This window comes from Canis lupus, chromosome 12 (assembly GCF_048164855.1).
Source record: "Canis lupus baileyi chromosome 12, mCanLup2.hap1, whole genome shotgun sequence".
Classification (NCBI taxonomy): Eukaryota; Metazoa; Chordata; class Mammalia; order Carnivora; family Canidae; genus Canis; species Canis lupus.
Window position 1 is genome coordinate 28,628,586 of NC_132849.1, and position 13,011 is coordinate 28,641,596.

At 38.0% G+C, this 13,011-nt stretch overlaps 1 protein-coding gene across 4 annotated transcripts in view; it reads left to right on the forward strand.

The window, feature by feature from the left end:
• Positions 1 to 234: 234 nt before the first annotated feature.
• Positions 235 to 13,011, forward strand: part of ANAPC1 (anaphase promoting complex subunit 1) — a 113,131-nt gene continuing 100,354 nt past the window's right edge. For 2 of the 4 annotated variants that reach the window (XM_072770240.1, XM_072770242.1), the window contains exons 1-10: positions 235 to 488; positions 2,795 to 3,031; positions 4,076 to 4,237; positions 6,321 to 6,372; positions 6,610 to 6,710; positions 7,277 to 7,359; positions 8,631 to 8,704; positions 10,438 to 10,583; positions 10,807 to 11,027; positions 11,864 to 12,070. In XM_072770240.1, the coding sequence (XP_072626341.1) occupies positions 2,819 to 3,031; positions 4,076 to 4,237; positions 6,321 to 6,372; positions 6,610 to 6,710; positions 7,277 to 7,359; positions 8,631 to 8,704; positions 10,438 to 10,583; positions 10,807 to 11,027; positions 11,864 to 12,070 (1,259 nt within the window). In that variant the 5' untranslated portion in view covers positions 235 to 488; positions 2,795 to 2,818. Of the gene's footprint in view, positions 489 to 1,679; positions 1,795 to 2,794; positions 3,032 to 4,075; positions 4,238 to 6,320; positions 6,373 to 6,609; positions 6,711 to 7,276; positions 7,360 to 8,630; positions 8,705 to 10,437; positions 10,584 to 10,806; positions 11,028 to 11,863; positions 12,071 to 13,011 lie in introns of those variants that run through there. The other 2 variants (XM_072770241.1, XM_072770243.1) reach the window with 2 other exon arrangements.

Genomic DNA, 13,011 nt, shown 5'->3' on the forward strand with positions numbered 1-13,011 from the left:
TGTAATGACACCACCTGGAGAAGATCTGGACGCCAGGAGGGACCTATCACGGTACACACTGCAGCAGAGACCGGAGCCTCCGGAGGGAGGTTGCAGCGCCCTGGAAAGCCCGCCCCGCGCTTTCTCCCCGCGGCTGCGCAGGCGCTAGGACCGAGGTACTACGGCCGCGCGCCTCCCGCGGCGCCCCGCCCCTCCCCGCCCCGCCCCGCCCCGCCCCCGCGCGAGGCAGGACGGGAAGGCTAAGATGGACGCGTTCATTTGAACATCTCGCCTGAGTGGCTTCTCCGCACGCCTGCCTGTCGTTCGCTGTCGCGCCAGCAGCCGCAGTCCATTCTTCCTCCGGAATAGAGGAGGGAGAGGGAATGAGAAGCTGCGGCGGCCGAGGCGTCCCCGTGACCGGCCCTGCCGCTGCCCTCGGGCCCCCTCGGCCCCGCGCCTCCGGGGAGCAGCCGGGGCTCGCCGCGCCTGACGCGTCCCGAGTCACACAGGTGCGGGCCGGGCCCGCAGCGGCCGGTGGTTCCCCGCGTGTCCCGTGATCCGCGCAGCGGCGCCGAGGTGGACCTCCGTGCGGTGACTAGATGGCCGGGAGCCCGGGGGCAGGCCCTGAGCACGCGTTTGCGCCCGGTGGTCCCTGGCCTGCGGACCGGGCTTCCCGGGGGCGGGGGGGCAGCTCGCCTCGCCTCGCCTCGCCGCGCCGCGCCGACTTCCTTCCTGAGCCGGACGCGGTGTCCCGTGGGGGCCTCAGCTTCTAAGTCGGCCCCCTGCTCCTCGGACAGGATTCTCCGAGGTCCGGGGGCTAGCTTGACGGTTTCACCTAACCCTAAGGAGGCTGAGGAAGCTCTGCCTTTTTGCGGAGACTCCACGCAAGATGCCTTTCCTGTGCACCTGGGTCTCTCTCTCTCTCTTTTTTTTTTTTTTTAAAGATTTTATTTATTTATTTATTTATTTATGAGAGAGAGAGAGAGAGAAGCAGAGACACAGGCAGAAGGAGAAGCAGGCTCCATGCAGGGAGCCCAACACGGGACTCGATCCTGGGTCTCCACGGTCAATGGGTCTCTTGAAGCAGTTTGGTGGTTACTTTGGGGCAGGGTCGTTTTTGTTTCTAGTAAACGATGCTGATAACTTGATTTATAGCCTATTTAATGTAATATAGTACTTTTATATGTAGCTTTTTAATGTTGCCTCTAATAAGTAAACACAAAAATTTGGGGCTCCTATGAAACTCTTTTTTTCAAAAAATATATTTATTTATTCATTCATGAGAGACACAGGCAGAGGGAGAAGCAGGCTCCATGCAGGGAGCCCGATGCGGGACTCGATCCCGGGTCTCCAGGATCACACCCCGGGCCTAAGGCAGCGCTAAACCGCTGAGCCACCCGGGCTGCCCTATGAAAGTCTTCAGTATGTTTTTTTTTTTTTTTTTTAATTTTTTATTTATTTATGATAGTCACACAGAGAGAGAGAGAGAGGCAGAGACATAGGCAGAGGGAGAAGCAGGCTCCATGCACCGGGAGCCTGACGTGGGATTCAATCCCGGGTCTCCAGGATCGCGCCCTGGGCCAAAGGCAGGCACTAAACCGCTGCGCCACCCAGGGATCCCTCTTCAGTATGTTTTAATCGTACTGAAGAATATTGCGCTGTTAAAATAATCACATAATAATGTAATTTTCTCAAAGTTTTAATAGAATAACATTTCGAAATTGCACAACTGAAGTTGGATAAAGTCGCAAGTTTAATGCTGGCTCTCCTGTTGACTAGGAAATAGGAAGACCAGCAGAGTTTTGTTGTTTTCCTGTAAGTTTTATAAGGCACGTTATTAGTTATGTCCTAAATTCACCTGTTCTCAATTCTGAATTTTAGCAGGAGGAAATAAGTGCCACCATTTTGACATACAGTAATCTCAGGAATAATGTTAATTCACAGCAAAATAGCTTCGCGACTCTGGTTGCTGTATAGGAACTTGCGTAGGAACTACAGATGCTTAGAGAGTGCAGCAAGGAAAATGGATGCCAAAAAACCCTCACGTGAGAAATCACAGTCAAATTTAGTTAAACTCTTGTCTGTAGTGCTGATACCAAATGTTTGTTTTGATTTCCATGTTCGAGGATTGCAGTTTAAATGTGATGCCACAAAGCCTATTTCTAATGTAGGTATTGTCTCAGACACAGAACCGGCATCCACCTTATATATCACACGGCAGAGCATCAGAATTTTATTAGCTGTCGATTACTGTATATGGAAATATTTTGGAGATAAAGGAGCATTATTCCACCCATAGCTTATCTACTAATGAACTGTATCTTCATAGATTGTACTAATGTAAAGCTAGCAGTCTTTTTTTTTTTTTTTTTTTTTTTTTAAAAGCTAGCAATCTTAAATTTACTGCCAGCATGACTATTCTGTGGCCAGGGTTATTCATGCATTGGTTCTGGTTTGACCAAAAATTTGGAATTGGTTGTAATTATATGTTTAAATGAATTGAAGTGTCAGAACTGCTGATGACATTTAATGGATTATTCGGTCTTTTGTGGACGGGTCAACTAAAAGCAGTACTCAACTACTGATGAATTAGAAGTAATATTTTTTTGTTTCATTCCAATATGCCATTGATCCTTTAGATATGCTTTTCATGGAATCTGGAATGCCCTTTGGTACTATGATTACTTGTATACCTACAATATGATAGAATTATTTGACACTCATCTAAGGATTAATGACTTCTGTAAACTTTTATGATATTTTTATTCTGGTTTTGACTTTAGAAGCTGACCAGAATGTCTTTGAATTCATGCAGAAATAATGTTGATATTTGGAACCCATGTCGAACTTCTATGAAGAAAGGGCAACGATGATTGCAGCCGGGGATTTGCAGGAATTTGTTCCTTTCGGTCGAGACCACTGCAAGCACCACCCTAATGCTTTGAACCTTCAGCTTCGCCAGCTGCAGCCAGCCTCTGAGTTATGGTCTTCTGATGGTGCTGCTGGCTTGGTGGGATCCCTTCAGGAGGTTACAATCCACGAGAAACAGAAGGTTCCATTAAGTTTCCCAGTACATTTTTTGAAACGTAGAGTGATGTGATCTGTTTATAATTTAAGGCTACTCAGATGCATCTGAGAAATGAATATGATGCAACTTGTAGAGTCAAGATTCTTATTTGGTAATTTCAATCAAGGAAGTAATAACATTGTATTATAGTGTCATAGTTATTTATTTTAGACACGTGTAACTCATAGTTATTTATTTTAGACATGTGTAACTCAAGAGTCCAGTTTGGTAGTATGATTATGGTCTATTTTAAATCTCCTTCTCTTCATTTAGTATGTAGAGTCCAGATTTCATGTTTTGGGGAGTAGGTGGTAGAGTTAGAAATAGTCCCCGCTGCAAAAGATCTGCATGTTTCTAGAGGAGAAAAAAAATTCTGCACAAGTAGGTAGAGTAGTAATTCTTAAATAGAGGAATGAGATGTAAATGTGTATCAGAAAATCAGTCTTCTTTCCTGCCTTATTCCTTTCTTGTATCCCTTTGGGTTACCAAAATCTCAGGGAAGAGAGGTTTATGTAGTTAGAAATCTAAACCTTTCTTGTTCTCATTCATTTAATGGGTAGGACAAGTGAAGGAAGGTGAATGTACATGCAGTTGTGAAATGGGGAAGTCTGCATTATTACCAGTAATTCCTGCATATACCTCACTACTCCTTTTCCATCACCCTCACATATACTTAATATACCCTTTTAGTGTCCCGAGTATGTTGGTTTCATTTTTGTATCTATAGATAAGTATAATTTTTGTTTATATTTTCGGCAGAATAATATAGTAACATAAGGCAGTTAATACAGAATTTTTGAGTAAATTCTCGTTCATGAAACCTGTAAGATTTATAATACACACCCACTGTCCGTTAATCAGTGGCACCAAACTTTCTGAGAGTTAGGTTTGGATTGAGTCTTACTCCATAGGCAGAGAGAGAGTAGGAGACTTGTATCTGGATGACTCTTTTACTTAATTAATAAATCTTGTTCCATACTATTGAAAAAGAGCGTGCTTTAACATGTCTTACATATGTTAATTTTTAAGGAAAGCTGGCAGTTAAGGAAAGGCGTCAGTGAAATTGGAGAAGAAGTGGATTATGATGAGGAACTCTATGTGGCTGGAAATATGGTGATCTGGAGCAAAGGAAGTAAAAGCCAGGCATTGGCTGTTTATAAAGCGTTTACAGTTGACAGTCCTGTTCAACAGGTGAGTTGGTTTGAATTTTAGCATCTCTGCCTCATGAGTAAATAAGTAAAATCTTTTTTTTTAAATTTTTATTTATTTATGATAGTCACACAGAGAGAGAGAGAGAGGCAGAGACACAGGCAGAGGGAGAAGCAGGCTCCATGCACCGGGAGCCCAATGTGGGACTCGATCCCGGGTTTCCAGGATCGCGCCCTGGGCCAAAGGCAGGCAGGCGCCAAACCGCTGCGCCACCCAGGGATCCCAAATAAGTAAAATCTTAAAAAAAAAGTTATTTTTTTCTTAGGATGACAGTTTTGTGGCTATATAGGAAAACATCTTTATTTGCATGATGAAGTGGCTAGGGGTAAAGTGTCATGATATGTAATTCAAATAGTGCCCCCTCAACCCCACATGTACATAAAATGCATGCACATAAACAGATTGGGAGATTATTAATAACTTAGATTTAGGTGAGACAGATATCAGTGTACTACAACTTTTCTTACTGAGAATTTTCAGAAATGAAAAGTTGAGGGGAAAAAGGAATACATTTATAGTAGTTGAATTAATTGTTAGGCTGTTTACAGGAGATTTTGGAGGCTTTTTGGCTAATGTTAAATTTCTTATTGGGGAACACTGAAATCTTTGTATCTGGACACTGCTTATTATTATTTTTCCATTAACTTTCCTGATGAGAGTATACTCTTTTAACAATTTATTGGGAAAGATAAACTGAATTATTCCAAAACCTGAGGGCATGTGTGAAAGTGTTTCTGTTCAGAAATGTTAAAGTCACTGATCTCTCTTTTATTTTTTTTTTGGTAAGATTTTATTTATGTATTTGAGAAAGAGAAAGAGCGCAGGCACTTGTGCAAGCTGGGGGAGGGGCAAAGGGAGAGGGAGAGAGAATCTGAAGCAGACTCCATGCTCAGTATGGAGATCCACATGGGGCTCCGTCTCACGACTCTAACCCTAACCTGAGCTGAAATCAAGAGTTGGACGTTCACCCAATTGAGCCACCCAGGAACTCTGCCAGTGATCTTTTTTTTTTTTTAATTTTTATTTATTTATGATAGTCTGTATGCAGAGGGAGAGACACAGACAGAGGGAGAAGCAGGCTCCATGCACCGGGAGCCCGATGTGGGATTTGATCCCGGGTCTCCAGGATCGCGCCCTGGGCCAAAGGCAGGCGCCAAACCGCTGCGCCACCCAGGGATCCCGCCAGTGATCTTTTTGATGATAATTTTTCCATATATAATCCATATGGTTAGTGTAGACGTGAAAAATGGATTTGATGATGTCCAAATAATTCTTTGCTTTTGTGTTTCCATCTTAATTTCTCCCAAGAATGATTGCCTGTTTATTAGATTCCATAGATATGTGGTTAGACATTTTATCTATTTTCTCTTACCTTCTTTTAAGATTGCTTGTAAATAGGGGTGCCTGGGTGATTCGGTCAGTGAAGCATCTGACTTTCAATTTCTACTCAGGTTATGATCTCAGGGTCAACTTGGGAGTTGGGCTCTGCACTGGGTGTGGAGCCTGTTTAAGATTCCCTCCCTCCCTCTCTCTCTTAAAAAAAAAGGAAAGAAAAAATAGTTAAAGTGATAAGTTTTATGTTACATATATTTTACCACAATTTAGAGAAACAGAAATGCCACTAAATAATTTCAATAAGTAATTGTCAAGCATGCAGATTGAAGTCTAATAACTTTTCCTAGTTTTTATTTTATGAGAGGGGGGCCTTTAAGACAGGAAAATGTTAGCTTTTCTAAAGTTTTTTTTTCTAATGTGAGTCTAATACAGTCTGAGAATGATAAGATCATTAGGTAAGTCTGGAGATTATAAAATAGCTTGGTAGTTTTGAACACTTCTGATAACTCTTTAGCTTTCTAAAACTTATTTGCAAACATAGTTTGTCTCTCCTTACAATATTTATTAATTAGTCTAATTTTATTTTATCTTACTCTTTTTTGTTCCCATGGTATGATAAGGAGGTACGGGTATTACCTAGGTGTCATTGTTATTAGTCGGATGCCACTAGTGAATAGGTTATTATTTAGATAAAATTTTCTCAGGTAAATCTATTTTGTTTTGATTTTAGGCATTGTGGTGTGACTTCATTATATCACAGGATAAGTCTGAGAAGGCCTACAGTAAGTTTTTTTTTGAAATTTTATTTCATCTTACTCCAGATGTTTATCTCCTTGGATTTTGTTGTTGTTCAAAATAAGTAGCCACTAATAATAGTGATTTAGCCTAAGCAGTTTTTTTATGGTACATTAAAGAATTTGTGCTGTTGGAAATTGCAGTTTGTGATTGTTGAAAAAAATTTTTTTTGAAAAAACAAACAAACAAAAAACCATAAATCTTGTTGTATCCTTTCTTTTCAGGTAGCAATGAAGTAGAAAAATGCATATGTATATTGCAAAGCTCATGTATTAACATGCATAGCGTAGAAGGAAAAGATTACATAGCTTCTTTACCTTTTCAGGTAAATCGAGTGTTTTACTGTTTTTGTGTTTAGTTGTATAATATTCTTGAATTAATTGGTTGCAGAAGTATTGCTATCCTTTTTTTTTTTGCTATCCTTATGCTTTGTAGTAATCAATAATGTCATTTTTATTCAGATAAAGTAACCAAATTTTAACAGTTTTACTTCTTACTGTTTTTCCATCCTTTGCATAAAAAATAAATTTTTTAATGAAGCGAATTATGGAATTTTTTTTTATAAAAAATAAAAAGAAATTGTAATATTAAAGCACAAGACCAAAATTAGTCTTTTTCCTGTTTCTCACCATCTTTTTTATACCTAGTGTTATATTAAAATTTTATCACATTGTCATTTTGGTACTGTTACTAGCCAGTGGCAGGAATTTCTGATTGAATTCTTTCTTAGGTTTGATTTTGTCTTGAACTTTAAAAAAATATAGTTAATGATCACATTGTTTTGTAAAGCTATTACATTGGAACAAAATCTAATGTTTTATAGTTTCCTAAGCACATATTATATAGAGTAATTTCTTTTACTTCTGTTTTTTCTTGTCCTTTACCTGATAGGTTGCAAATGTTTGGCCCACCAAATATGGATTATTGTTTGAACGAAGCAGTTCTACACATGAGGTACCTCCAGGTCCACCCAGGTATTCGTTTTACTCAGTTCAGTATATTATTTGGGCTTTTTTTGGTGTTGGTTTTGAGGTAAAATTACCTAAAAGTTCAGGATGATGGGGGCATCTGGGCAGCTTAGTGGTTGAGGGTCTGCCTTTGGCTCAGGTCGTGATCCCAGGGTCCTGGGATGGAGATCTGCAGTGGGCTCCCTGCGGGGAGCCTGCTATTCCCTCTGCTTATGTCTCTGCTGCTCTATGTCTCTCATGAATAAATAAAAATCTTAAAAAAAAAAGTTCAAGGTGATGATAATTTCCATGCTAACGGCGTAGTTAAATGCCATTTTCTCTTATCTCAATATTGTATACTTATGAGCTCTATTTCTGTTTTGGCATTTCATTATCTACTGCTTCCCTTCTCCCTTCCATAGTAAAATTAAACAAGCACATACTGAAGGATAAAAAAGACTCTGTTATTAAAGCTGTCATTGTTTCATTGTGTTATTATGGGCAAGTCATTACAGCTTTCTTAGCTTTAGTTTCCTTATCTGTTACAAAAGTACTATCATTAACTTCTTGGATTTATGCAAAGATTAAATGAGCTAATGCACATAATCTTTGATGTAGGACTTAGTACATATCAGGTGCACAATAAATGGTAGATGCTTATTGGTGGCATGTTTACCTTGTCTTCCTAATAAATTGTGAGCTTACTGAAGGGCAGTAACATACCAGTACCTGTCATAGTCTGCTGCAAGTAGTAGACACTGGTTTTAAAAATTTGCTTATAGATTTTAATCTTTCTGTGTTTAGGTAGAAGACCTATTTTTTTCTCCTTTTTAATCATTCCTTAAAAAAATGCAGCCTTTTTATTTACTTGAAGTTTTTCTTCCTTTTTTGGGGGTGGGACACTTTGTAAATGGAGGTAGGACACTAAATTTGTTTCTTAGCTGCCAAAGACACACTGCCACTAAGAGAGGTTTAAAAAAAGAAAAAAGAAGACTGCCTTATGCTTATTACTCCGTTGGTTCTGTAATGTGATGACTGCTGTTTGTAGAGATTTCCTGGGCTATATTGATTTCCTTGTGTGTGTGCATGCATGGAATTACCATGTACAAGAAGACCGATTTCCAGGAATGAAATAGAAGATACTGTAAAACGTTTAGAGGCTTGCTTTGTGAGATGGTAGGTTTCTAGTTGCTTGTATATTCTGGAGAAGATATTTCTTTGCAGGAAAAAAGTGCATAATTTGCGTACAAATGGAATGATTCTGTGTTGGTGATCACTGATTATTTGTTTATTACTAGAGAACCTTTACCCACTATGTTCAGCATGCTGCATCCACTAGATGAAATAACCCCACTTGTTTGTAAATCTGGAAGTAAGTGTATTTTTATAAATTCTTTCATATACGTTCTTTTTTTTTTGAGTTTAGGAGATGGGAGGAAATGAAGGAGCTTTTTGAAAATTGAGTTGTTTTTTTTTTAATTGGCTTGTTTTATAGAAATAATGTAGTTTGAACATTTTTATTATGAAAATTTATATTAAAGCAAGAACTTAATACCAACTATTGAAACAGTATTAACTGTTTTAATAGTTATTCTTTTCTTAAAAATAGGGCCTATAATCAATCAGGAATATTGATAGATTTGCTAACCTATCTGTAGATGACTCTTGACTCTGTTCCTCAGTAATTCCTTAATAAGTAAATGAATAATACTTAGATGAACTAAAATTGTTTTTTGTTGTTGGAGAAAAAAAGTATAGGTTCATAGACTTCTGTTTAATCATTTTTGCTGTTCATAATAAACTAATTTGCTGAGATGCAGAACTTTTAGTATTTCCTGTGAGTATTTCTAGATGCTTATCTTAAAAAATTTAAATGTGGCCAAATATGATAGGTAATTATAAATAATGAGGACTTGGAAACTGAAAAAAATACTTCTATATATATATATTATTTTTTTTTTTTTACCGGTTTCACTTGTAGTACTTTATCCTAAGCACATATTCTGAAATTCCACTAAGATTTTAATCTTCTGTATCAGGGCTTGGCAAACTGCAGCCCATGGGCTAAATCCAGCCAACAGCTTGTTTTTGTAAGGCTTATGAGCTAAGAATGGTATTTATCTTTTTAAAGAATTGTAGAAAAAAACATTATGCAACAGTCAGTATGTGGTTCACAAAGCTAAGCTATTTATTCTCTGGCCTTTTACAAAAACGTTTGTTGATAATTCTATATCATATTGGTAATGATTACAGACTATCTAATTACACACATTAGAGCCTGTGACTGAATGGTGTGAAGCCATTATTGATCATGCTTTTGAATAATAATGATCTCAGGAATTACTTACTCATAATGTTAAGTAGAATATAAAACTGAATACAGTGTGATTCTAATTTTGTAAAAGCATAAAAAGTATGTATATGTGTAGGAAAAAAACACTACAAGGAATACTCCCTAATATAGTGGATATTTTGAGATGGTTGAATTACGAGTGATTTTTATTCATTTCTTTATAAAATACCTCTCATTTTATAAAATAATTATTGAAAATTAAAAAGTATTTTAACAGAGGGAAGCATTTAGGAAGCTGTCAAATAAGGTTATAGATAGAAATCATTTCAGGGTACTATAGAAGTAAAAGTTAAACTCACTAGGGAAAACTTATTTTGCATGTATGCTCAGTAAAAGGTGTACTGTTCAGCTGTGTTTGAATAGTTATTATAGAGGACAGATTTCATAGAGAAGAAAACAGTCAAGAGGTCAAACTTGGCAGAATAGTTGATTGCAGTTTACAGGTCAGCTGTTGGGTGGTCACGGACCTTCTGCCTGTGGCCGATGGGACATTGAGTGAGCATACATCTTTAACATGTAATTGCATGTGTGTGAGAATGAAACTGGTAATGTATTTTTATCTTATCTTTACGTATCTTGAGGAAGTTGATGCCCAAAGTAAATTTAAAAATTCAGGGTGATTCTATGTTAATGGATTTTGTGTCTTAATTGGCTGAATTTCTCTTTAGGAATTACAGGAAGTCACTTCATAAAGAACTGTTTTTACAAAGTTCATTGTTCAATACCTGATCATTTCTGTTTTATCTTTAAAGGTCTTTTTGGTTCATCAAGGGTGCAATATGTTGTAGATCATGCAATGAAAATTGTTTTTCTCAACACTGAGCCCTCCATTATAATGACCTATGACACTGTTCAAAGTTTGCATTCTGTGTGGGCTCTCCGGAGAGTCAAAACAGAGGTAAGGATAAAGGCAAGTCACATCTTAGTAGGAAAGGATAGCTAACACTGAAAACTTTCACATGTGTTTGGGAGAATCATTTGTGAAATGCATTGAGCTTTATAGGAAAAAGGAAATATTGTGTCTTTAATAACTGGCTTCTACCCTGAATTCTCACCAGGAAATTACCCTTTTAATCTAATTATTGCCTTTTTTTCCCCCCTTCTCATCATTTTGACTTAAGGAAGAGAATGTTGTCTTAAAGTTCTCTGAACAGGGGGGAACCCCACAGAATGTGGCCAGTAGTAGCTCCCTCACAGCACACCTCAGAAGCCTCTCCAAAGGAGATTCTCCCGTGGCTTCACCTTTCCAGAATTACTCCTCCATTCACAGTCAGAGTCGCTCGACCTCCTCACCCAGTCTACACTCTCGTTCACCTTCTATTTCCAACATGGCAGCTCTAAGGTGGGAATTAAGTGTGGAAGTGTTTCCTTGTTTTAACAGGATCTCCCAAGAAAGAAATACCTTCTTTTCAAACTTTCTCTTATTGTTACGAAAGATTTATGATCTCTGTTGACAGCTCTTGGGTATTTTTTTTACAGAAAATAGTAATTATCCCAGTTGTGTTACTTTTACTAAGTAAAAGCTAGTTTTTTTTTTAAATGAGTCCTATTTAGAAGCTGGCTGTGTTTGCAGTAAGATTGGTTGCCTCATTACCACTAAATGGCAGCAGTTTGATGAATATCAATTGCAAAAATATTTTGCAATTCTTTCTTTCTTTCTCTTTCTTTCTTTCTTTCTTTCTTTCTTTCTTTCTTTCTTTCTTTCTTTCTCTTTTCTTTTCTTTTCCTTCCTTCCTTCCTTCCTTCCTTCCTTCCTTCCTTCCTTCCTTCCTTCTTTCTTTCTTTCTTTTTTGTTTGCATTAGCTTTTTCATTTTTATTAGTGTATACCTGGTAATATGGGGACATAGTTTTGTTGGTATGTACGTATCTGGATATATAAGAATATAGTTTGGACCTTTTGGAATAATAAAAACAATTCATGTTCTGAGGCAGAAAATGAACTAATTTTCAGTTTTAAAAGTAAAGGATGAATTCTAACAACAATTTTAAATCTTTGGAACGTAATAAAGCACATTAGCGTGAACCATTTAAGTAGTTTTTCCCTTAAAAAAATATTTCTGACTGGGATTATGCCATGAATGCACTTGGTACCTAGAGTTTTAGAAATTGTGATTGCAAAGTATGTTCCATCAGTCTGCCTTGTTAATTGTGATGCCCTTTCTCTGTTTGTTTTGCAGTCGTGCTCATTCTCCTGCCTTAGGAGTGCACTCTTTTTCAGGGGTGCAGAGGTTCAACCTTTCAAGCCATAATCAGTCTCCAAAGAGACACAGTATTTCCCACTCTCCAAATAGCTCTAATGGCTCCTTCCTTGCACCAGAAACAGAGCCAATTGTTCCTGAACTTTGTATTGACCATTTATGGACAGAAACGATTACGAATATAAGGTTTGGGATATATATTTTTATATTCGAAGAAAAATGTGGGTAAAAGTCTTAGAAAATATTTAGTGTTTTACTTAAGGTTTCCTTTTAATCTTTTAATATAACTAATTATATAAAAACATAAATATTAAGGCTACCTTAGTTTCAATAGAGGATATTAATGATATTAAAGTGATTATAAAAGTATTCTCTTATCATTTCTTATTTCTTCCATAGTAGTAAAAATCTCTCAGATTTGAGGTGTTTGATGTTTTAGGGAGAAACAACTAATTTCTGTATATTAAGAAACTTGGGATTTTATAGTATTTTTAAAGTTTTATCTTTATGTTAGTTGAGTGTCAGCTGTTTTTGGGAAATGCAGCTCAGATCTCTGTTCTGTGTGGCCTTTCTATTATTTTCTCTTTGATCATTCATTAATTCAGCCAATTCCAGTGTGTGTGCTAGTGGCTGTGGGTTAATAGGTGTTCCTCTCCTGAAAAAGAGACAGCTGAAGGTTGGTGACACAGAGGCACTGCCTACTTTACTGATAGGGCCTTGGGAAGATGAATAGGTATTTGTTGGGGAATAAAGGGAAAAAGGACACAGTAGGCAGGGCGATCAGAAGTTCAGAAGTATGAGTATGTAATATGTGCAAATACTCTCTGCTTATCCTGGAAGGAAGGGCAAGGTTTGAGAAAGGGGAGGCTAGAGAAAGATTGCCCTTTAGGGCTGCTGTATATGATAAAGGCTGTTAAGAAGGTGCTTTATATGTATGGGTCATAAACTCAGAGGAAAGAGCAAAGCAATAAATGTGGGAGTTGTTGGCTTATAAGTGGTGATTTGGGCAAGAGAGGTAGATTGGAAGTCAAAGAGTGTGTAGATGTTGGTTTCCTGGAAGGCCTCTGGATGAGTTTGCATTTGGCAGAGGTTCCAGTAACGTAGCATTATATAGTAATCATGTGCAC